Raw genomic sequence first — 25,847 nt, 5'->3', positions numbered from 1 at the left:
ATGCAGCACTGTGATCGGGGTTAGGGGAGCCTGAGGGTAGAATAGGCAGCGCCCAAATCGAGCGGCATCAGGGGATGCCCTCTGTTCCCTGGGTTCCCTGCCTTCAAACTTCACCTGAAATTCCACTCTTAGGGTTTCCTTTCTTTAACTCAAGGCCTTTTATTTTTCCTCCTCCAAACTGTTCCTATGTGCATCACACCTCTGTTATTATATACACATTTGAAAAATTTTATATATATTAAAATTTATTGTTGTTCAGTTACAGTTGTCTCACCTTTTTCCCCCCTGCTCACCCCAACCCATATTCCCTACTCCCACAGTCATTCTCCTCCTTTGTCTGTGCCCTTGAGTCCTCTATTCATGTTCCATTGCTTGTCCCTTCCTCTTCTTTCTCCTGTTATCACCCTCCCTTCTCCCCTCTGGTCACTGTCAGTTTGTTCTTTATTTCCAAGCCTCTGGTTCTATTTTGCTCATTTGTTTGTTTTGTTGATTATACTCCTCTCACAGGTGAGATCACATGGTATTTGTCTTTTACCACCTGGCTTATTTCACTTAGCACGATGCTCTCCAATTCCACCCATGCTGTTGTGAAGGGTAGGAGCTCCTTCTGTATTTTCTGCTGCATAGAATTCCATTGTGTAAATGTACCACAGTTTTTTGATTAACTCATTTACCGGTGGGTACTTAAGCTGTTTGCAGCACTTGGTTAATGTAAATAACACTTCTATGAACATTGTGGTGCAAAGGTTCTTTTGGATTGGTGTTTCAGGGTTCTTAGGGTATAATCCCAGCTGTGGAACTGCCAGGTCAAAAGGCAGTTCCCTTTTTAGTTTTTTGAGAAAATTCCATACTGTTTTCCTCAGTGGCTGCACCAGTCTGCCTTCCCACCAACAGTGCACTAGGGTCCCCTTTTCTCCACATCCTCACCAGCACTTATTGTTTGTTGATTTATTAATGATGGTCATTCTGACCAGTGTGAAGTGGTATCTCATTGTGGTTTTAATTTGCATCTCTCTAATGGATAGTGATGTTTTTCATGTGTCTATGGGCCTTCTGTATGTCCTCCTTGGAGAAGTGCCTGTTCAGGTCCTTTGCCCATTTTTTAATTGGACTGTTTGTCTTCCTGGTGTTGAGTTGTGTGACTTCTTTACATATTTTGGAGATCAAACCCTTGTCCCAGGTATTATTGACAAATATGTTTTCCCATACAGTTGGTTCCCTTTCCATTTTGTTGGTGTTTTCTCCAGCCTTGCAGAAACTTTTTAGTTTGATGAACATACAGATTAAAAAAAAAACAGTAATGAAATTTCCCTTCTGTTCTGCTCACTGTGGATAGGGTGTGGGAAGAAAAGGTATATCAGAGTCCGAAAAGGAGAGGCATATGAAGTAAAAATATTTAGGAGGTTGTACCTGCTTCAGCAGATACTAGTGACTTACAACTTAAAGTGAATGTGTAGCAGGTCTTAGTTGAAAGTTGATTTTGATAATGTAGCACTGGGGATGAGCAGGGTGGTGGAGTAAAAGGTGGGAATGTTTGGGAAACACACATATATTGCGTCTCCATTGGAGGTGGAAGTGTTTGTTGCTGAGGTTTGATGTGCAGAACACAGCGGTATTAAGACACAGTTTTGCTGAGGGTGGGTCATGCTTTTCCCATTGGAGAACAGAGTATGGTGATATGCCCTGATTGTAAACAGTAGGCAGTGCATTTGCTAGTTCTTACATTTGGAAGGAGACAAAGGAAAATGTGTTTTGAGGATAGAAAGGGAGGGGGTAATGGAAATATTTCCTCTCCTAGACAAGGCACGGCTGCTGGAATTTCTCTCTGACGAATCCAGGAAGGGTTTGGCTAGGCGGTGCAGTTCTTTTTCTTCTTTTTGTCACCCATGTAGGAAATACTTTGAGGCTTCAAGTAAAACGATTTTAAAGAGCTGTTCAGAGGCGAGGGAACTGACTGCTTGGTCAGCAGAATCCTGGGCTTTTGACGGGAGAAGGCTGTGAGATGGGAGCATTCTCACCATTGTAAAGTTCCAGTGCACACGTTCACCCACAAAGCCGTTCTGCAGGCTTTCTTAGGAGAATTTGAAACATTTCACAACTGTCTAATTTTAGTCTTTCCAACGTCCTTGTAAGGTAGGTAAGAAGGAATGTTCTTACACTTTTTTTTAACAGATGATAAAATTTCGTGACAAGTGGTTTCCAAAAAACCCACGTGGGGCCAAAGCGTGAAGCCAGTCAGAGCAGCCTGCCTCCTCGGAGCCGAGCGGCCGCTCCCAGGGCTGGGGCAGTGTCTGGGGTCGCAATTTCCCTCTCTCTTCAGATCTTACAGCTACCGATGGCCTTGGACTCAGTGATGCAGCGTGTAGCATTGCCCTCCACTGAGTCAAAGAGCATTAATTATGAAGGCTTTCCCGTGGATCTGAGAGCAGACTGTGCAGAGAATATGCTTTTACATTTTTTTTGGTAGGTAGGTTTCAGGGTTGCAGAAAATCTCTCCAATATACAAAGCTGTTAAACCTTAGGAGCTGTCTTTTTTTTTTTTTTGGAAATTCAAAAAGCCTCTTCTGAATCATGAAATCCTAGTGAAAGGAAAAAAAATTTAAAGACATTGCTAATCATTATATTCCTACCCTCTATTGTCTGAGAAGAGAAATAATTCTATTGATCTTCCCAGCCAGCTAAGTTTTACCCCTTTCAGTAACAAAGACTTAATTTCTAACAATGGCAGATAAATAATAGATGCACAGCCAATTTATCCTGAGAATTTAAAGTCTGACAAATAATGGAACTTCTCCTCTTCGTTTCACCTGGGATCTGAAACGGGCTGGGGAGAAAAAGTTGTGTTTCACGGCAGCACGGCGGTCAACACAAAGATGAAGACCTTGGGTCAGCGAGGGCTTCTCTGATTGGGACAGATTGGGGATTTAGTTCTGATTTTTATTTCTTGTCCACGACACACTTATTTAACTTAATTGTTTTTGTTAAAGGACTCTTTGTGAAATTGACAGGCAGGGTGAAGAATTTCGTCCTGTGTAGTGTCCGGTGCTCACCATTTCCCCCCATGTTGAAATCAAATCTGAACACGATTGTGTGCCTTGCAAACTGTTTTCATTATTGTCTCCCATACTCAGAGGGCCTCTAATCTAACACACTATACAAAAGGAAGAGTCCCTTAAAATTTCATTAGTGGAGCTTGTAAAGGTTTCAAGACACTTCAGCTGCAACGAAGCAGCGCTATGAGGCTATTCTCAGTGCCTTCTGTGAGGCCACAGCGAAAGTGAGAGGGTTTATCCTGAGACAGTGACGCTACACCCTTCTCTAATTTGGGGGGAAGTAAATGCATAGATGGGTAGTGGCCACTTTATTTTGTTGGGTCTCTGTGTTCAAACCTTATAAAATTGTGTCCATCTCCAGGAGAATGTTTGACAGTAAAGACGAAGATCTGTGTCAGTCTTGAGTGGTGAGGAGGAGGGAGAGACCTGGGAAAGAATCCTCTTTTTACCTTCCGAATTTTACATTCAGAAGATGTGGAATCAAGCTTTTCCAATGTCAATATAGCTGATGTGTTATGTTTTACTGTTTGGTACTGTTTTCACTTTGAAGTATGTAAGGCAGGGGTCGGGGAGTGGCATAATCTGCATTCTCCAGGTCTGTAAAGGTCTTGAGCAGGTTCAACCTTGAATCCATACCAGTGTTTTCTGCTCAAACCCCCACCCCATCAGTGACTCCCCATTAGCCATCAAATAAAATCCAAACTGCTCAGCTTGCTCTTTTCAAACCTGCCCAGGACCTTCTCACCTCCAGAGCAGGGTGGTATTGCTCCTTTGAGGCGGGAGGAATAGCAGAAGCAAAGGTCCAGAGGCAGGAGAGTGCAGTGGTGTTTGGGGTATAGCCAGTGGAGAGGCAGGCTGAAATGTGGGGTGCCCGAAGGTTGGGTCTCTAGATACAAATCCAATATTGCAGGGTTTTTGAAATCCTCGGTGGCACACATTTTCCCCCAGCTCCTCTCCCTGCCAGAAACTTGTTACCACACGGGAGCCAAAAATAAATGCTTCACCCTCCATGTCCCCACCCCTGTAACTGCTGAGGGACTCAAGCTGGTGAACAACCACTGCAGAGGCAGTCAAGTGTTGTGATACCTGATCGGCGGAAGTTCTGTCAATAGTGGGAATTTGTTTCCTGATTTTTACATACAATTTCTCCACGCTAAAGGCTGAATTAAAAGCCCACAAAGGCATTACAGTAAGAACTGCAGCTATTAAAAGCCTGTTCCAGTGATCTCATACTTTTCAGTCGAAGTACCTGTGGCCGCTACAAAGTGTCAGCCAGACACCAGAACTCAGCCCCACTCTTCTGTCGTCTGACCTGGAGCCGCTTCCCCCCCCCCCCCCCCCCCCCCCCCCCTCCGCCCTTGGTGACAGGGAGCTATTTCTCCTGCTTCTCTCCTAGCAACGGCCACATTCCTTCAAGACAGCATTCGTCTCCCTCTCTGAGCAACCCCCTGAGCTGCTGAGGAAGGGGGTGAGGAGGGAGAACTCCTGGCCTCTATCCCCTCTGGGAGGAGTCTGCTCTCTGGAAACTCTCCTGCACAATGAACATTCCTGGAGGGGTTAGGGATGAGTGCTCTGCGTCTGGGTTTGTGTCTAACATTGAGGATGCAAATTCATAGTCCAGTGATCAGGCTGTGGCTATTATTCTAAAGGGCGGGTTTGAAGGAATCACAGGGGCTGGAGCCAGCACAGTGTGCTGAGGTTGCTTTAAAGACAACGTGCAAACGTGAGTGGAGCACACAGGCTGAGAAAGGTAACCGGGAGGAAAGTGGTGTGGCTACATGGCACTCAAACCATAGACCTCAGAATGACAGGGGAGAAAGGGCATGGTTCAGAATACTGCTGAATGAAGGGGACAAGAAAAAGCCCTGCTGGCTAAGGCAGACCGAGGTGCTCTCCTGGAAATAACAGTGGAAACGGCAGGAAGACAGGCCTGGCACGCGATGGCTCTAAAGGAAAAACTGTGGGCTCAGTAGCAACACCGAAGTGAAGACATGGTTTTCATTTCCCCTCTTACATCAGTTGAGTGAAGACCCACTAAGCCCAAACCCTAAACAGATGATTCAGCCTGAAGGTAAGAGGAATAGAAACCAGGGCAAAGCTGAAGCGAACGTCTTTTCTTACGTGCACAGCAGTGCCCGCACATTACCCGTGGCAGCACGTGCTGTGGGCCAGAAGAACGGCACTGAGACCCACACCGAGTTCTCTGAATACATTAACTCTTTCAGTGACCGCCAAAGCCCTATGAGAAAACTGTTATTACCATCTCTAGTTTATACGTGAGGAAACTGAGGGACAGAGAGCTCAGCGAAGGCCACACTGCTAGTGAGCAGTTGAATGAAGAGAGGCCAAGCTGAGACTCGGGTCTTCTGTTTCGCCTGACCTTTCGCCTTAGTTTCCTTAGCCGGCTTTCCTGAGTCTGCATCTCCCAAACTCTCAGGGGTCCCACGGTGAGTGGAAGGGCATAGCCCCCCAGAGAGGATGTGTACGGTAAGTGGAGGCAGTCTGGCTTCCTCGCCCGGGTGTCTGGGTGACGAGGGTAGCAGTGTTCCCACAGCCTTGGAGGGGCTTGAGAACACTAGTTAGTGTTCTCTTAGCCTTGAAACTGGGTCCAATAAACAGTGCCTATAACATGAAGTGGGCTCGCATGTGCAGAACTATGTTATTCTGTAACGTTCTGGCAGTTTTCTGGCTCTGTTCCCCTCTAGTACTTAAACAGGTAGGGACCCCCTGCTGTGGCGATGATGGTGGGAGATGCGTGCAAGAGCCATGATGGCTGCCACTCCGGGGAGCAGGGGCCACGACATGAGACATGCAGATAGACACGCAGCTTGCAGCGTGCGTGGCTCGCCCACCCGTAAATAAAGGCATGCCAGACATCCCAACGGCTCCATGAATGTTTTTCCGTCTGAACGAATACCATGGACCTGCTTGGCCTTGAATGGTGGCAACACAGGATGTTGCAGATTTCAAGGTGTCGCTGCTACCAAATAGTAAGTGGGGTCCTGCTGACCGCTACCACCCTCCAGGCAAAATTCCAAAGGCAGAGGTTTGGTGATAAAGGAAAGGAGTCTTTGTTCAAAAGCTACACCGTTTTGGAAGTAGCAGCTCTCCTCCTGCATTAGTCACCTAAGGCTATCAATTAAGGCTAAAACCTTTAACTCTTTAGTTATAGCTTTAATCACTTAAGCCTATCGATTGAGGCTAAACTCTTCGTTTACAAACTAAAACAACATAAAATACAAAAGCTACACAATTTTGGAAGAACGGTAGGCTTCTGCCTCAGAGCCTGTTGCCTCCAAAACACCCAAAGAATAACCCTGCCATCCCCTGCCGGGCCAACCCAGTCTCAGGCTGTGCCCAGAGTTCCTTCTACCATCCAGAAGAGCATCCTCAGGCAGCTGCAGCACAGCCATCCAGGCATCTGTAAGGAAAAGGCAGAGAGCTGAGAGCCAGTCTCTGCCCTCCTTTCACGTCAGATCTTCTCACCCATAATTCCATGCTCTCTGGAGGCATTTAGCTTCTGAGCCAATCTTGTCCTAGACCGTTTACCTTTTACCTGGGCAACCTCCTTCTACGACCCTTCCTTACTCCTCCCCAGTGATCTGATCAGACCTCTGTGTATCACTATGGCCTTACTCAGAGTAAACATGGAACAGCTCTGGCTGCACAGTATACCTGTGGGTGACCCCAGCTTCCTTCTTCTTCATTCAAGAGCTCTGGGAAGTCCCAGAGCAAATACGGGAAGGGAGGAAGGGAGGATGAAAGGAAGGGAGGAAGGTTAGAGGGGGAGGGAGGAAGGAGTCTCTTCTCTTTGTAGTCCCTTCACCTTTCCATCAGGAGTCACGAGGAAGAAGAGCATGGGTGTCAAGGGGGCTCCTGCACTTTTTTGAATATGAGGGCCCCTTGTTCATGTCTAAAACTTTGCTAGCAACTATATTTAGAGGATTGAGAGAGAACGTGTGCAGCCATGGATGGATACACAAACACCCTGTAATAACCGCTGCCTACATTCCCCGCCCCCCCAACCATCACTGTGGCGGGGGCACCTCTAGGCCAAGGCTTCTACAAGTTGGGACTCACCTCTGACTTAATCTCTGGAGGTGGGGCTACATTTACATAACTCCCCAGGTGGTTCTCACGCACACTTCAGCTTGAGAACCCCTGGTTATGATCTGAGAATAATGTGGTTCTTATGCTTTCCCTAGGGCGAGAGCAGTGATGTGATGAGAAAGTAAAATGGCTTTTGACCTCGGGATTTTTAATATATTCACAAGCTAAGCTGAAATGACAGCGCCTTGAGATTTCTGCCCTTGGGCGTGCTGTGCTGCACTGTATCCTGTCAGTTCCCTGGTGATCTTTTCTGACCTTAAAAGGGTTTTTAAGCCCTTGACTTTGGGAACATTCCAACCAGGAATGCCTTTGACTTCAAAGTGGCCTGTAGCTGGGAGATTATTTCTGGCATGTGTCATAATGATCAGATGTGCTGAGTGGGAGGGATGGGGGTGCTCCACAGGTGGCCCTACGGGCCGGGCAGTGTTTTGCTCATTCTTAACCTAAACTGCTTTATTGTCATAAAACCCAAGAATTTCTCATCATGGGAGTTAATGTGTGTGAATAAGCCTATCTAACAATACCTCAGAGGTCTTTTCAGAATCCAGGAAAGTGTGTGTGTGTGTGTGTGTGTGTGTGTGTGTGTGAGAGAGAGAGAGAGGGGGGGGGCACATCTTCTCTGAACTTTCTGGAGCTTCCAGCTGCCGCAGGTGCTCCCCTGATACCCACCTGCCTCTTTCACCTTAGTTCTTTGCCCCAGTGGCTTGTATGGAACATTCTCCAATTCTTCACCAGTTCCTTGAGGGAAAAAATGGACCAGGTTGGAGATGTTACTTGTGAGCCATCACAGGTATGAGTATGGCTCTTTGTTGGTTAGGATGGATGAGCAACAGGATTGCTGCAATAAACATGCTCTCTGGTGTCTGATCTCAGCAGGATTGGATGTGATATCTGTGGCTTGCGCACAGTTCCAGAGACGTGAGAGAGGCCCATTCACGTTAAGGCATTGCAGGGGGTCCAGAGGTGAGTAAGACCCCATCCTTATGCTTGAAAAACAGTCTGTTTAGAGGAAGTATAAAGCAAGTCCACAAATGCTAGTCACCAATGAAGAACTCCATGTTAGGGATTCAAAAGAGGCAGGAAAGGCTCAAGCACTCTTTCCCAAGCAGGCCAGGGCATGAAGCCATTCATTCCCCAGGCATTTTCCACAAGACTAGCCCAGAGGCAGCTTTATTAGGTTGTGGACTAGGCAGCGGTGTGATTTTAGGCAGGGATCCCAGCCACAAATAGTGGGTCCGGTGTCTGTCATTCTAATATAACTTTGTTCTAGGTCTTGAAAATTTTCATCTTGGCGAGTTCTTCCTTTAACATGGATATTTCTGACAGGGCCTTAAGTGATGTTGAGCTAGCATCTTAATATTTAGCTACATCCTCAGGGTGGGGAGGAGGAAATGAATTAACAGTCAAGTGAGCACAAATCCCATGTGGGACACAGTTTGGGATGGGCATTTGAGGAGAGGTCAAGTGTAGTGACAAGGAGGAGTAGGGGGAACTAAAAATAAACTGCTCATTTATCTGTCAGAGGCTGGCTCAAGCTATCCTTTGAGGTTTCCCACCAATAACAAAGGAATATTTGATGGTTTTTAAATGAAAATAATATAGCCTTTTTATGCATTAAAAATTAATAATAGCACTTCACATCGAAAGACCTATAATTTCGCTTTAACTTAGTGATTCTACTCTTAAAATTTAACATAATGGAATAATGAATGCATGCAGATTTGATTCATTCTTCACTCTTCAATTCAATAATCATTTACAGAATACAAACTGTATGCCAGTACTGTTCCAGGACCTGGGGTTGCAGCAATAATCAAGGCAGACAAAGCCCTGGCCTCATGGGATTTATGTTCTAGTAGGGACAGGTAATGAACAAAACATTGCATTACCAAACCTCATGGGCAATTTTCAGGACACATTTTATTAGATCTCTCAATCCCTTCAACACTTTCTTCACTTGGTTTCTGGGACTGCAAAGGAAGTAGAGTAAGGGAAGTTACTCCTCAGCTTCCTGACTTTATATTGGGGACCCAGGGCTAAGTCTTCAAATATTTCTCCCCTTCCTCACTCAACATCAATATGCTGATGACCCAAATACATATTTCCAGCCTTCACTGCTCTGCCAAATTCCAGTCTTTTCAATGCAACTGCCTATTTAATATCTTCACTTGGACGTCTTCTAAAGCTTGGAGTCCCAAACTTAACAAGACCACCAAAATCGCTCTTAATTTTCCACCCAAATCATTTTTAATTGAGTCCTTTCCTTCTCAGTTAACAGCAACTTCACCCTTCCAATACTCTGGAAAATCCTTGGTATCATTCTCGACTGCTTTCTTTCACTCACAGTCCGCATCTGATCTATCAGGTCGAGCTGAAAGATCTCCATCACAGCATGGTTTATAAAATGAAACTTGGAAATGATCTAACCATTTAACAGTGGAAGATTGGTTAAATCATGGTAAGTGTAGCCATTAAAATATTATAGAAGGTACATGAAAAGGTGTTAATATCACTAGTTATTAAGGAAATGAACATCAAAACCATGATGGGATATCACTTCACACCTGCCAGAATGGCTGTCATAAAAAAAAGAAATAATAAGTGTTGAAAGGATGCAAAGAAAAGGGAGCCCTCACACACTGTTGGTGGGATTGTAAATTAGTATAGCCAGTATGGAAAACAGTATGGAAGTTTCTCAAAAAAAAAGAATAGAACTAATATATATGATCTAGTAATTCCATTTTTGTGTATTTATCTAAACACTAATTAGAAAAGTTATGTGCACCCCCAAGTTCATTGCAGCACTACTTACAATAGCTAAGACATGGAAACAACCCAAGTGTCCATCAACAGGTGAATGGATAAAGAAGATATGGAATATATTTGTATACACAATGGAATACTCCTTAGCCAAAAAAAGGATGAAATCTTGCCATTTGCAATAATATGAATGGATCTTCAGGGTATTATGCCAAGCGAAATAAATCAGAGAAAGACAAAGACCCTATGATTTCACTCATGTGTGGAAAAAACCCCAAATGAACAAACAATACCAAACAAAAACAAACTCAGAGAGGCAGACAATAGATTGGTAGTTACCAGATGAAGAGGGGGATGGAGGGAGGGCAAAATGGGTAAAGAGGGTCAATTGCATAGTAATGGATGGAAACTCAACTTTTGGTGGTGAGCATGATATGGAATATACAGATGTCAAATTATAACATTGTACACCTGAAATTTATATAATGTTGTAAACTAATGTTGCTGCAATAAAAAATAATGTAGGTCAATAAGCTACTGTTTAATGGCATTTTTATTATGAAATATTTCGAACACAACAATAGAGAGTTGTGATCCCCATCACAAAGCTGTAACAATTATAAACTCAGCCATTCTTGCCTCATTTACACCGCAAATTATCTCTTACCTCCCACCTGGATTTTTAAAGCAAATTCTAGACATCATAAGAATATAATCTCATTTTTGTAAACAATGTATATGCATAGAAAAAAGTCCAATAGGGTAGCTGTCTCTAAATCATGCTATATGAATGACTGCTGATACGTTCTGTTGCTTGTGTGTATTTTCCACAATGAACATGCATTACATGAAGAAACAATGATGGGAATGGGTGGGGCAAAGGCAGATAGTAATGCCAGAAATTCTAGTTCTATTCCTTTCTAAATTTGATTGCTTTAATTCAGGCTGAGTACTTCACATTGTGAAACAGAAATAACTACTTAGTGGAGGTGAGGATCCTTGACTGTCAGCCTGTTATCTCTCTGGGCAGTTTGTAATTAAAAGTTGGCTAGTGGGTTGAATGCTGTCCTGCAAACTGAAAGGTTGCCAGTTTGATTCCGGGTCAGAGAACACGCCTGGGTTGCGGGCTGAGTCCCCAGTTTGGAGGGTTCGAGAGGCAACTGATAGATTCTTCTTTGGCACATTGACATTGATGTTTCTCTTCCTCTCTTTCTCCCTCCCTTTCCCTCTCTTTAAAAAAAAATAATAAACAGCCCTGGCTGGTGTAGCTCAGTGGATTGAGTACGATCTTGTGAAGCAAAGGGTCGCCAGTTCAATTCCCAGTCAGCACACATGCCTGGTTGCAGGCCAGGTCTCCAGTAGGGAGCACTTGAGAGGCAACCACACATTGATGTTTCTCTCCTACTCTTTCTCCTTCCCTTCCCCTCTCTCTAAAAAATAAATAAATAAAATACTAAAAAAAAATAAAATCTTTTAAAAAGTCACCACGTTAACATCTATGTTGTATAATTATCAACAGGGTTTCTCAACTTCAGCTTTCTGGTCATTTTGAACTGATAATTCTTTGCAGAAAGCTATCTTTTGGATTAGAGGATGTTTTTTAGCCTCCCTGCTCTCATGCATGCTCATAGCATCCTCTCTCCACCATCTCCTATAGTAACAACCAGAAATGTCTTCAGAAATTTGCAAAACGCCCCTGAGAGGCGAAATTAACCCAGTGTGAGAAGCAGTGTGCTACAGCATGTATGCAATTTGCAATGTCTGGTGTCTAGGAGATTAGCAGTAAAAATGTTCTGTTTTACTCATTTCGTTGGCTGAAACCTCAAGGAGGATGTAATTTATGATCTAATGAAGGCTACTTTTGTGATTTACTGACCTGCAAGTTTAATTAACCCATGTACAACTCAGTGGTTAATGATTATCTGCATTTTTGAAACATATCCAGAAATGGCCAAGACGAGTTCAACTCTATGTGAAAAGCAAAGGTCGTGAATGAAAGACTGCTTTTCAGCTACGACAGTGATTGGATTTGCCTCTCCAGACTACTAACTGACCCATTTCACTATTCATTATCATCCACGACACAGGGAAATATTGTGTGGAGGTTAAAAATGGGAGATTTCTTCCTAGAAAGTTAATGATGCTACGTACATGTAAACAGTTCCTTTTATTAGTAATATACACACATAGAGACCATTGCAAAAGGGAAAAGGGCATTTAAATATTGCATTTTTATTTAGATTTCCCCCTCATAATGGAAACATTATTAGAGAACCAGAGACATGACAGAAGGGAAAATATGAGGTCATTTTGCCCATTCTCTTCAAGAGCTCCACTGTCCTATGTGTCTCTCTCTCCACCCCCCAATCCAGAGTCTTATTAAACATCCCCATTTTAATAACATAGGAAACTCCTCATTTTTCCCTTCTGGAGAGTAACTCAGCAAATGAGCAGAGGGCATAACTTAGTGGTATAACCTTCAAACGATTACTTCTTTAGTTAGTGACACTGTGTAGGTTGCATGAAAAAATAAAACTTCTACCGAAGTCTGCATCAGATCCAAGTTAATCAAGTAAATACAAATCGTGCCTCAAATACCATTACAACTTAATAGAGGGCACTTGTGGGAACTTGAGTCTTAAGGGCTGTTTCATGCATTGTTGGGTCCTCCTAACTCCGGAGAAGCCCGTATAAGACATTTATGAATCTCCTTATACTTTGTTAGATTCATCTCCCTTGGAACCAATGCTTAAATTTTGTTTTCCATGACAACATCCATAATTTTCTTTAATGGTAAATAATAAAAATAATTGCTATTACTTACCACCTGTGGAGCAGGTATTACTTAGATACTAAACATAGAATACTTTATGTGATCTGTGCAATCTTACCAGATAAATAGGTCTATTTATCCAGCCGAAAACTGAGAGCTGAAGTACTTTGTCCAAAGTCTAACAGCTTTTGTGAGGCAGAATCTTCACTCAGCACACATTTCATAGCTGACATTGCCACATATGTTGTTTAAATAGACACAGGGTGTGAAGTTTTCTCTTAGAGCCTGTGTCAGGAAAAATGCACTTGCTTGGATTCTTTAAAACAGAGCCCATCTGCAGTGGCTAGAAGGCTGCATCTACGGAAAAACGAGTCAGTCATCAGGAAACACTCAGGAGCCGGAGGACCTGATGTACTCGGGGAATGGACTAGATTGGGTTTTGTTACACGGAGAGAAAGAGGCCAAGTGCTTTGTACACTGACAAAGAATAAATTGGGTCTTTCTTAAGCCAGGGGGGTTTTAGAGAGGAGGGCTCCCTATGGAAAATTTCCGAAAATCAAATGGGGTGTCGTGGAGGGGGTTCCACATTTCATCTCTGTTGTTATTCTATAGGCTCTTAAGTGGAGAGGGTGGGTCAGCAGGGGCAGTCCACACAGAAACAAGAAAAATGCAAGCGTAAAGCATGAAAAAAAAATGTGGCCACCGCTAAAGAAAACACAAACCCAAATCCAAACCCAAACCGCAAAAGGGTTGTGGGGAAGAATTTTATTAACAATTGAAAATGGAACAGCCAACATTGGACTTCAGGCTGTGAGCGTTCAGCCTGACTAATTAAGGTCAAGGTGGCGAGGAAAATACCAGCTGGGGAGCATTTTGCTGAAAGATAAATTTGTCCCTCTGTATCTCTGCAAGACAGCAGGGAGGTGTGTGTGTGTGTGTGTGTGTAGCTAAATTAATTTGATTTACATCATGCCAGTATTTTCTGTTCTGTCTCCCTGCTGTCAGTTATCTTCGCAGGCTTTTTCTCTCCCTTCCATCACCCCCACACATTTCATAACACGGAGAGAAAGCACGGATTGGCTTCAGGCAGAATTTAGAAATGGAATAACTCTAATTTGATTATTCTGCACTGAGCGAGTGCTATTCTCTCCTGCCCCTTCTTTCTCGAGGGAGAGAAGTTGTAAACCTGGGCATAAGTGCAATGTATTTTTATATTATGCTTAATGGCACAAACTGCTTGACGATCAGAACTTGCTCCTTGCAGCAAAACCTGGCGGCCCACCTATCCTGCGTTTCTTCAACAGCACTAGTACTAGAAAATGAAGTTTCGGCCCAGGATCCCTCCTGTTAGGAATGCTTCCCCCCCCCCCCCCCCCCCGCCCCGGCAATGTAGCTTTCAGTTCCGCCGGCTCTGGAGGCCGGGGCGGAGGGAGGCTCCCTAGGGGCCTTCGAGATGATGCTAGGCTCAGGTTCTTGCCCAACGGATCCGCCCGCACCCCCCGGGATCCCTCTTGGCCCTCGGCGCTTCGCCTCCTCCAGCGACCGGGAGCGCTTGGGCAGGATAAGGTTACGCCGAGGCTTCCTTTGACGGGAGGAGGGAGGCGGGTCTGAGTCCGTGCCCTAGCTCCCGGGGGTGTTCCCACAGTTTGCAGCCCAGGACAGCGGGGCCACAGTCCTGCTGCCGGTCGGGTGCTGCGCGAGGGCCGCCGAACGCAGCCCTGGGGTCTGCTCCGCCATGGCCCGGGAGAAGTCGCCCGGGAGGGGCTGCAGCTCACTGAGCCGGTGTCTGCTGGGCGCCGCGCTGCTAGTAGGCCTGCGGCTCTGCGCGGAGCTGCGGCGCGCCGGACCCCAACCCCCAGCCCGCAGCGCCCCGCCGAATACCGCATCCCCGCTGCCCGCGGCGCACGTGCGGCCCGCGCCTGGCCCGCCGCGCGGCGCCAGCTGGAGGCAGGTGACCTACGTGCGCAGCGGGCGCCGAGCGCCGCCGGGGGGCGGCGGGAGCGGTACGCCGGAGCCGGGCTGCTGCGCCCCGCTCGGACGTCCCCGCCGGAAGGTCAGTTGCAAACCGTGGAGTCTTGGGCCCTAGATTCGAATCCCCTTCTCGACCGCCCTGCAGAGCTGTCCGCGATGGGCTTCTCAGGCCGTTGCACTGGGACCCTCAGAATAGTCTTAAACCCTGCGCTCTCTTGGGCGGCTCCGCCGGTGGCATCCTTCAATATAACCAAGTGGAACTGAGCAGAGTCCATTCGGTATGCAACCACTACTTGCTGAGCGTCCACTCTGTGCCAGCCCCGCTGCTCCGCGGGCGTGCAGCGGCGAAGGACAAAGCCCTGCTCTCACGAGCTTACTTACAGTCGAGTGAGGGGAGAGTATGGGTGATGGGTACTGAAAGAAAAGAAGGGATTTTTTTTTTTTGTATCCTGTGTTCTTCCCAGTCCTCTCCTCGAGGCCTGGACAAAGCTGAGTGGGCATCCACTGTGAATTACTCTAATACTGCCTTCATCGCGGTGAGGAAGGTCCACTGTCCAGACAAATTTCCCTTGAATTACCCCGCGGACCGCAGAGTGTCTGGTGCGGGGTGAAAAGTTGAGCCCCAAGCACCACTTAATGGGGAGTCCAGGTTGGAACCTGGAAGACAAGTGGTAACTTGAGTTTGTCTTACAACACTCCACAATATTGCTCTTCCTACCTCATTAACCTCTTGGCCACACCTCACTAAATAGTCCAGTTTTAATCTCAGATGATGGAGCCTCTGGCCTCCCACCCTCCTTTTGGAGCTCAGAAATTTACTTGGTACTTGGGAATGAAAAGATTCAGAACTGCAGGTATGAGCTGGCCTGGTCCTTATACCCATCAACCCCGACTGAGTACTCTTAGTTGCTTGGTTTTCCCTTTTTTTCCCTTTAAACATCACTCTCCCCCTTCCTCACCGCCCCTTCTCTGGGGTAGAGAGAGAAACTCTTCCTTTGACCCTGCTGCATTCTTTAGCTTCCTACTTCTAACCCACTTTTCAATATCACATCCACCCCCACGCCCCAATTATTTCTTCTGCTTTCCTTTCCTCCATGTCCTCTCAAGCCTTGCCCTCGTCTCTCCACACCACACCACACCGTGGTCCCATGAGCATTATTTATCTTCCTAGATAAACCCAAATGCTTCTTTCTATCGCTATAGCCTCACTTCCTATGTAAAGTGTTAACTTGGTCTTGCAGAGGAATGCAGCCTCTTCCTTCTCCATGCTCCTCATGCACGTTCCACGACATCAGGTTACACGCCCAGTGCACTTCATCTCAGGGTTTGCCAGGTCCCAGGTGCTGCATCGGGTGCTGGGGCTACAAAATGAGTTCAAATCCTAGTTGGGGAGGCACTCAGCACGGGCCTCCCGTAATGTGACTGATGCTATAATTAAGGTCTTGAACTCTACCTGGAGAGTCAAGAAAGGCTAATGGAGAGGGAGCATTTGACCTAGGACTTGCTATTTCTTACAGTTCAGATTCAGTTCTTGATATTTCTTACGGTTCAGTTCTTTTGTCTCTCTGGGTGTTCTGAGATGTCCCATTTTCGATGCCCTCAACCCCGCCCTGCACTCTCCCCTTCACCTCCGCTCTCAACCTCTGTTGTTTCTGTTGTCACCTGGCCGAGAATCACTCTTAGTCTCCCCTTCAGACAACAGTGTCTGTGGCTGGAGCCTGTCCTTTGTGTGTAAAAGTTTGGCAATGCCACGTGGAACAGTCTGCAGTGCACAGACTCTGAGGGCCACTGGAGGGGAAGTCAACACGCATCGCCTTTAGGAGGCTGCAGCGATTCAGGCTAGAGATGGTGGTGGTGGCTCAGAGCCAGCGACAGAAGTGCAGGTGTGAGGAGTGGGCGCTTCTGGATGTATTCTGAAGGTAGATGAGGGAAGAGTAGTTTCTGTGGTCATTATTGTTTAGTTTTTTTGGGGGGGGGATGGATGGAAATTAGGAGTTTGGTTTTAGACGCAGTGAGTTTGAGATATTCTTTAAACATCCACGTGGAAATGTCCAACAGGCAGTTGGCCCTACAGGTCTGGAGCGGGAGGAAATGTCCGGACAGAAATGTGGGTGTCATCAGTGCAGGGCCACTGAAGCCACGAGAGCATAGGGATCAACTAGGGAGCAAGAGGGGCCAACAAAGGTGAGAGATCTGAGTCTGGGCCCTGAGACTCAGCTCTGTTAAAATGACCTTAGAAAGAACAACAGGGGACATCTGTGTGGAGTGTGGCATGTTGTAAGCACTCAGTAATGGTAGCTTTAATTTTCACTAATCTGCTCAAGTCATTAGCCTCAGCCGTTCCTGTATATAATTTGTTGTTGTAACCTATTTCCTTCCCATCCTTGAACATTCAGATCAAGGATGTCGCCTGGAAACCTCCCCATTTCGGTTCTTCTTCCATGCTGATCTTCCCCCAGTTTGACACGGCAACAGAAATTCATTCCCAGTTTGTGACTGCTTCGCACGTGTTGTGGCCTGGTAATCCATTTCACGTAGACTATTTTGTCTCCAGAGTTGTTCCCAATGGAGAGGATGGTGTTTTTCCGTGTGACGTCTAGTAAATGTTTCCTCCTGAACACCGATGTGTGAAAGGGAAGGATCTATCGCAATCCGTTGTCCGTAACTCTAAATCTCTTTGGTTAAAAAATATAAGAAAGAAGTGAGTTTATTGTTATTTTCAAAATATTAAATTTTTAGCCTCCTAAGGAAGAAAATTCCCTGGATTTCCTTCTCGTTAGCTTTATTTATTTATTTACTTACTTATTTTCAGGGTATGCATCCTAACTTTCCCAAATTCCTAGATAGCAGGGCCCTTGAATTTGCTTCATTCTCCGCCCACCTTTTTAAAGCTGAATTAAAATGTTCCTCCAAGAACACTGTCATCTGATCTGCTCTCCCGCTTCTCGGAACGGAGCTCCATGTCCCTGGGGCGCCCATAGCATTCCTTCTTAGCCTCCCGTCGAGATGTGCTGAAATGTTAAATAACTGGTGTAGTTGAAGTTTGGAAGTTACGTGATAAACTCCTTGGATCTTATTTTACTTAACTTTGGTCTGTTGAGAATAACGATACACAGTGTTGTTTGGGTTCTTGGGTTCTTGCCGTGGGCCCTACGGGATTGGTTGGTAAAGGAGAAGAAGTTCCATCTATTTTGAACATGGCTTTCTGGGTGGGTGAAAACCTGCATGAAATCATTGGTTTGCTGTTTCTTGCCAATGTGCTTCCTTTGCAGGTGATAGAAAAACAAAAAATCAGCCATTATATTGCTACACTGATCATAGTTTATGCTTTTCTGAAGGAAAATAATCATTATAAGAAAGAGAAGTGAAGTGTAGCCCTCACCGGTAATTCTTTTCCCCTTCTTTCACCAAGCCATGCAAGAACGTGCTCTAAGTATGAAATCCTCTTTCACACCAGGGATCCTAACCTCAGGGCATTGTAGCCCACACCTTTCTGTGTGTCGCAGAGGCATTAATCATTCCACCAGAGCTCTCAGTCTCCTGGTTCATGCCACGCATGCATCAAAATATCTCTGTGATTTTTTTTCTTCATTTTCCTTTTTCTCTGTTTTTTTTTGTATGTGTTTTTCTGATTTTGTTTTTCTTAAATAGGTGGTACTAAGAATACATGGGTAAAGTTTTTTGGGGGGGCATTTATAGAGGACCAAGATAGGGTTCTCCATGGTTTATGCTTCTTTATGTCGTCTTGGGTAGATGTTTCCCTTACGGTTGGCAACTCTCCTGAATGACAGCAGCAAAATATGTGGCTCATTTGCACAGGGAAGGCACTCGTACAGCGGCCAAACTCCCTGAAGAAATCTCTTCTCTGTTATCAGAGATATTTTCCTTGACATTTAATATGTTGGATAGAAAAGTGACTTCTGAGTTACAGAGCCACAGAACCCAGCAATGTGCTGGCTTGGTTTGTTAGTCACGATCCTTTGGCACAATGTGTCGGAAGGAAAAATAAAATGCTTCCTCTTCTCCTGAAAAACCATATGGCAAAATTTGGTCCTTCTTCATCACCTCTCATCTTCCTCTTAGTTTTCTAGTTCCGTGTTTATCATCAGAAGGGAAGAGGGGAGAAAATGGCACAGTGTGCCCCTCGATGTATCCAATTGCCTTAAAAGTCCTTATTCTTTGCCCAAAACGTGAAGTTAGGTTTGAGTTGCTTGTAAAGTGTGGCCCAGCTGTAACTTCCAGTATTTAGGATTGTTCTGTGTACTTACACTTCAACATTAATCAATCCTCTCCTACTGTCCTCAGGAGGCAAAGCCTTTTCATTTTAAACAAAGTCATTGAGGGTAATTGAACGCTCTCCAGCAATACGTGGGTGTGAAATAGCAGCTGCTTAGTTTCACAAAGAGAAAGGCAGGTTTTGATTAAAACTTTGATGTGCCCGAGATGGGGAATAGGCCTCTGCACTCCTTCCCAACCCTGCGGTTCCTCTGAGAGCGTTCTGTGGGCAGAAAGATCAGCGACGGAGGCGCCATTGTTTTTCAACAATTGGCGGTGGAACTTTTAGGTTTTTGAGGGCAATTTGCCCTGTCCATTTTCCCCACGGAAAAGAAAGCCTTATCAGTTTCCTTGAATTGGATTTCCCTTTTAGTCTGTGAAGAGAATCGGAGCTGTGTAGTTAAACTGGAGGCCGTCAAGGGTGGTAGGCACTTGAGTTTTTCCATCTGTGCTGCGATACCTTTGGAGTCCTTGTGCTTATAAGTAGTTTGGCTCTTTATTCTGTGGTTCATAGAAAGCAACAAGAGCCTGTTTCATCTACCCCGAGACACACACTAAGGCTGGAATCTACCAGCCTAACCCTAAAAATAAAATCCAAAGTGAAAGGCAACAAGTGTTTGAGATCAAAGAGTAGCTGTTTGGAAAATGCAGATTCAGGCAGACACCCAAAGAGTGTTCTGGTTATGGGCTGAAGGCAAGGGGTTATTCTGAGAAAAGTAAGGGAAATAATTACATGAATAGAAGAAAGGGATTTCAATTGGTGTCAACAAGCTAAGTTACTCTTTGGCTGTACACAGCTGGTTCCTGATGCCAAAGATGTTCATAAGCATCAATCCTTGTGAGGGGAGGTTGGCCGGCCCGTTAGCTTGAGGAACAGTTTGTAAAACAGTGTTGGCCTGACTCAGTCCAAAACCCATGTTGCTCAAGTCAAACATTCCAAAGTGTCAAGGAGTAAGACATGTGAGGCCTTCCCTCTGGAGTGGCAGCTCTGACTCCATTTAAAAATACTTCTATTTATACAAATTTTCTTTTCTACAGTGAAAAATGTTTATATTTAGAATTAGCCAGCTGGACTCAGTTTAGATGATCCCAATTTTGCTGGCAACACCCGAAGCCTCATAGTCAGGACCAGTCAAACCTGTGCCTCCTTCTCCCTCTCAGGCCTGAGCAGGGCGTTGACCTTGGCCTTGTCAATGTCCTAGAGCCTCTTCGCAGCCTGTGTGCACTGGTGCTTGTTGGCCTTGACATCCACAATGAACACAACTGTATTGCTGTCTTCCGTTTTCTTCACGGCTGAGTCTGGAGTCAGGGGAATTTGGTGAGGGCACGGTGGTCGGGCTGGAGAGAAGCAGGAGGGCTGCTCTGGAAAGCCCAGCTTTCGCTAACCTTCTCCCTAAAGTGCTACCGTAACAAGGCTCATCTCCCTCGCTCGACTCCCAGCTCCATCTCTTAGATACTCGCCCTAGTCCAGTCAGCTGAAGCCACAAGCCATACATAGCCCAAGAGCCACCCCCTGTCCTCGAAGCCATTTTTAGGGAAAGAGGAAACTTCTGAGTTACCCCATGAAATCAAGTTCTTGACATTCCTTAACTATTCAGTATAATTACTGCATAGTTTTGCCCATAGATTTTTGCTTTTCTCATATTAATTTTATTATTTTAATGAGTCCAGTTATAGGATCTTGGATGGGAACACCCAGAAATAGACTGTAGGTTTTTATTTTGTATTGGTTTGTTTTTAATAACATGCAAGCCCAGCATCCATGCTTCTGTGTGGGGGAATTTTTTTGCTGATTAAATATTTCTCTATCTAGATGTGTTCTTACAGATAACCTTATTTCCAAGTAGCATTTAGCACTAAGTTGGCACCTTGTATATACTTCTGATATTTTTAATCAGGTGTGATATGCGCACGAGATGGATGTGGCTGCGGTGTTTTGTTTTGTCGAGGACAAGTTATTTGCGAGGCCTTTTTTTAAAGTTTCAGCCTCTTAAGGAGGTTTTATTTCAAAACAGTTGACAGAGGAAAGCTACCCGCTGAACCAACTTTTTAAAACACATTTCACATAACTGGTACCATCACTGCTTCAGGAAGGTGTGCCTCTGCTTACAGAAGCGGGTAAGGACTTTGGGTAGAGGACGCAGATACAGTCAGTGTGCAGCCCGTGATCCCAATCAGGAATCTCAAACCAAAGTTAGGGTCTTGTGTTTTTTGTTTGATTTTTTTTCTGTAAGTGCAGAAAAGTACTTCACACACACACACACACACACACACACACACACACAGAGATCTAAAATATTCTTCAGAGCATCTGAATATTTACAACCCTGTTTGCAACTGGCTAGTTTGGGATTCTTTAAGTGTGATTACCTCTGTTTGGGGACTGCCTGGGTTGCAAGAGATGGAACCCAGCTGAAACTGGTGAAAACAGGGATTCCTTGGAAGGGTCCTGGGGTAGAACTGAGGGGATGAGCTGCGGAAACCAGGAAGGCTCTGGGCGCTTTGTTATGGGCTGACATCAGCGCTGGAGACCTTAGTTACCCATAGCACCCATGCCCACAGTTGAGGTGGGTATTTATCATTCTTTTTGACCACACCTTTGAATTTATTTCCTCTGTTTGAGAAATTCTCTACCTACCTAAGAAAAAGCCAGAAAAATTTTTTTTCCAACTTTCCTTGTACCTGTGCACTTTAGGCCTCACCATTCAGAAACAGCTATGTGAGAATTTGGATTGCACCTTGGAAATTCAAGGGGCGTGAGGACCACAGAGTGGCATGAGGGTCAAGGTTCTAGCAGAGGCGCCTGGGGGCAAGAGGAGCCCCTGTGTCCGTGCCCAATGGTGGGCAGTGCAGTTGGCCCTGGCACACAGAGGGGGGTTTCTGTGCTTACAGTTTTGTAAGTGAATAGACCGTTAATCAATCTGTTTTCTACTTAACCAGCCAGAGTGGTTTCTATTGTTTACAACTAAGAACTTGGACAGATCAATAAATTAGAACTGGCAGTTGGGAAGGTTACAACCGTAACTTTCCCTCTTCAGTTTTTCTTGGCCTATGTAATTCAGATTTTGGGACATGGTGATTGGGGCCCAAGTGAACTATGGACTTAGGGACCTTTCCCTGACAAGATAATAGCATTTTGCATCAGATACTAAATTACACAAATCTGCTTACTTATCATAAGAGACATCAAGCCCTTTCCCGTGGTACCGTTTTGGGGGAAAGGGCAGAAGAGGCTGGTTTATGCTGCGATCACAAACAACCCTCCGGTCTCAGGGCTCACCCTAACAAAGATTTATTTTTTGCTCATGCTCTGTATCCATTACCGGTTGGCAGGGGCAGGGTGCTGCTCTGTGTGGTCATCGTCCTCTCTCTGGACCCCTCTCTGGGTTGGCAGTGCAGCCATTGTCTGGAATATCGCCTGTCACCTCCACAGAAGAGTGAGTGTCCTGGGGGGTCTTGCTTGGCGTTATTAAATGCCCTGGCTGGAAGCCACACACAGCACTCCTGCTCACAGTCCAGGGCCAGAGCGGGTTGCTGGGCCCTACCCAGTGCAAGAGGACAGAAGTCAGAGAGCTAGGAGTATTTGGTGAGTGCTTATCGCCACCATCATCTGTACCTAAATGGACTCCATCTAGGTTGTATTTCAGGTTTGCCGTCTTGAATGCCTTGCTGAATATGCAATTCAACAGTATTCAATAAAGCATGGGAAGCTCTTTCAGGGGCCTCCATTTAAAATGAAGCAGACATCTGAATTTAGCAGAATGGTGAAATAAAACAAGACTCTATTTACATCTCATAAACAGCTCAGTGACACTTCCTGCAGTTTGTTAAATACAATGATTCTTGTTGACATGATTTATGTGAGAGTCTGCGCACAGAGTGGGGATGGGATGATGATCTGCAGGTCCCCCCGGCCCCCCGCCCCTCAGGGGGGAAAAGGATGATCAAGTTGTTTGAATAAATAAAGCCGTGAGTGTAAATGAGCCGAAGGCCTCTGATGAAGTGACTTGAACTCCATGTGTAAGTCCATCTGCACGGCGATCACTTACTTGTTTTAGCTGGAGCAAGTCGAAAGACTTTCCAGCCTGTTTTCAGAATCCGGCCACATTTGTGCTGTAGAGTGTTTGCCGTTGTGTGACTATCACGACACGTATTTTTAGTTTATTTTTTTCTCCTGGGGGTATGATGGTGTCATAGTTTCACACCTGAGGTCACAAGTTAAAATTCTGCTGCCCAGGTTCCTGGATGTGGACAAGTGGGGCCCTGTCCGAATGTCAGTTCGTCCTCTGTGAAGAGCAGCGTACCTGGCTCACAGGGCGGCTGTGCAGGTTAAACAAGCGAGTGCGGGTGAAGGTGCATGGCCTGTGGGGCGGGGCAGTAAGGGAAGGTTGTCTCTCTCTGTTCAGCCCTGGGTTGCTGGCTGGGATGCAGGCCCCTGGGCATCAGAAAGATACAGGTATGTGTGTCTGGGGGGGTAGAAAGCCCAACAGCCATTGGTATTTTTAGTAGCTCCCTTTTTATTCTTGAAATTTAAAGCATACGTATATAATATGCTCAGCAATCAGAGGAGCTGGAAGATACATTTCTAAAATCTTAAATAAAAGCTGGCAGTAACTAGTAAATTTTTGTTAACATTTCCACCATAAATGTATTCCCCAAAAACTCATTTTTTGCCAAATGGTTGAGTCTTACCTGTTCACATTGGTTTGTGATTTTCCCCCTGAAAACTAATTACAAATATCTTTTACAGCATGCTGTTAGATAATTTTTGTCTGTGTTAGAGTTGACTGTATAAATGTGTTTCTAAGCTTTCAAAATATAACTTTCACTCAAAAGAATGTTTACAAATCTCATTAACTGTGCCACTTACTATTATAACTGCTACTTCTTTAGTTCAAGGGAGGCCAGAAAAACAGTTTAATCTTGCTAAACTGTTTTTCTGGTCCTGTCTTCCACATTTTAGTCAATTAAGTGCATATAATTATACTTGGCACTTCATAGGCACTTTAAAAATAAACTTAATTTAACCGACGCGATAAACAAAACCTAAGTACTGGCCCTGCACTTAGCACTGGGGAATGAAAGCCCTTCAAGAAGAGGACGAGAGAGGGGGCCCCAGCGCTGGGGGAGCCGCACTGATGTGTTCTTTTGTGTGATTCTCACAACGAATCTGCCAGGGAGAAATTGTTCTCGTTTCGTAATGAGAAAGCCGAGGCTCTGAGACATTATATATTTGGACAACACACAGCTGACAGACGACGGGATGGAATGAAAGTTTAACCTCAAAACCTATGACTCTTCCAATTTGCCCATCAAGACAGGCAGTTACCTGTTCTCACGTAATGTAGGTTAGTTACCAGATATTGATAAGCTAAAATCTCCCTGTGAACAAAGACACCACAAAGTTAGAAGATAAGCCATAGGCTGGGAGAGGATGTTTGCAGTGGCTATCACCAGTAAAGGATTATTAATATCTAAAATTTTATGAGTAAGGAAAAGCAGAAAAGAAAAACAAACCAAAAATTAACGAGGAATGAACAGAAGAGGAAAACTGAAAGACCATCTTTCTATCTACAAGTGTCTGTGGAAAGAGAGGGCATGAGCGCTGGGAGAGAAGATACATCCTAGCGATAAGCGGTGGGGGCGGCAGATCAAAACACCATAACGCTCTGTTTCATACCTCCCCCTCATGCTGGAAAAAGTGCAGAATGTCTGCTAAAACAAGGATTGACAAGGATGATAGTTGAGAAAGGAATTCTTACTAAATTACTTCATTCAAAGTAATTTCTTATCCTGGTCACTCTCCTAATACCTTCTCTTATGGCTTTCCCATGCTGACATTTAAAATTTTTAAAATTCTGGTTTGCAGTCTTGTCCCCTTTGAAGGTAAGGAGCTCGTCTGTCCTGCTCGCCGCTATATCTCTACTGCCTATGATAGTAGCAACACGTAGTAGGTGCTCAGCAAATACTGGCTGAGAGAATGGTGGTTTCAGTCACTGGGTACTACTAGACTGATGTGTTTGAGGAACATCTGAATCTTTCAACAGCTATTCCCAAGTCCCCTCCAGGTCTCTAACTTCTGAATGAGGGCATCATTACACTACAGACTCTCAGAACAGAGCACCCCGAGTTCACATTGCTGCCCACGGTGGTAACTATACCGCAGAGATTTGGAGCCATATCTGGCGTGTGCCTATTTTTGTGTGGTCCGTAAGCTAAGAATGGATTCTATAGATGAACATTGGCAATTGATTTGATGTTAGGCAACACTCGCTTTGAACCTCAATGAAGCAAAATACCATCCAATTGTTTTTATTCTTATCAGTAGACTTATATCACAAAAAATGTGTGCAGTTACTTGGAGTTCATTGAAAATGTGGAAACTTGTCTTCTCTCTGGTTATATCGATGATTATTATAAATTATTATAAATTATTATAATAGGTATTATAAATACCTATTTATTATCCTTGACTTTGCCTCTTGGCTCATCAAATCTAACATATTTACTATCTGGCTATTACACAGAATATTTGCAAACCCCTGCTGTGGAAGTGGCCTCAGGGCCACCTACCTGTGACTGTCAAGTGGCGGGGGTCAATGACCTGCTGTGCACCCAGTCAAATCCGTGAGATTCTTGTGCTAGAGTTTTCCCGCTTGCAGCCTGAAAAGAATGGTCCTAAATTTCCAACAGGGACACTGAAAAAAATGTTTGGGACTCTAACCCTTCATGGGCGATGTATCGTGAAATCTTCAAGTTTTTGTTGCGAGGCCATTGCCCTGAAGGGAGCATTAAAGTGGTTTAAATCTTGGTGTCTGCATGCTTCTGCTTATTGCCTACCTTTTCTAACACAGGTATGGGGCTGCTGAGTAGATTGACCTCATCTCTTCCAGCTTTTTGAGTCA

General features: G+C 45.0%; 1 protein-coding gene across 1 annotated transcript in view; it reads left to right on the top strand.

The window, feature by feature from the left end:
* Positions 1-14,262: 14,262 nt before the first annotated feature.
* METTL24 (methyltransferase like 24) overlaps positions 14,263-25,847 on the top strand; it is a 92,963-nt gene continuing 81,378 nt past the window's right edge. The window contains exon 1 of the mRNA XM_037065040.1: positions 14,263-14,749. Coding sequence (XP_036920935.1) covers positions 14,432-14,749 — 318 coding nt within the window. The 5' untranslated portion in view covers positions 14,263-14,431. The remainder of the gene's footprint in view (positions 14,750-25,847) is intronic.

This window comes from Sturnira hondurensis, unplaced genomic scaffold (genome assembly GCF_014824575.4).
Source record: "Sturnira hondurensis isolate 20B ecotype Veracruz unplaced genomic scaffold, ASM1482457v3 Scaffold0015596, whole genome shotgun sequence".
In the NCBI taxonomy this organism is placed as follows: domain Eukaryota; kingdom Metazoa; phylum Chordata; class Mammalia; order Chiroptera; family Phyllostomidae; genus Sturnira; species Sturnira hondurensis.
Note: the sequence above shows the minus strand (reverse complement) of the source record. Positions and strands in the feature narration are given on the sequence as shown.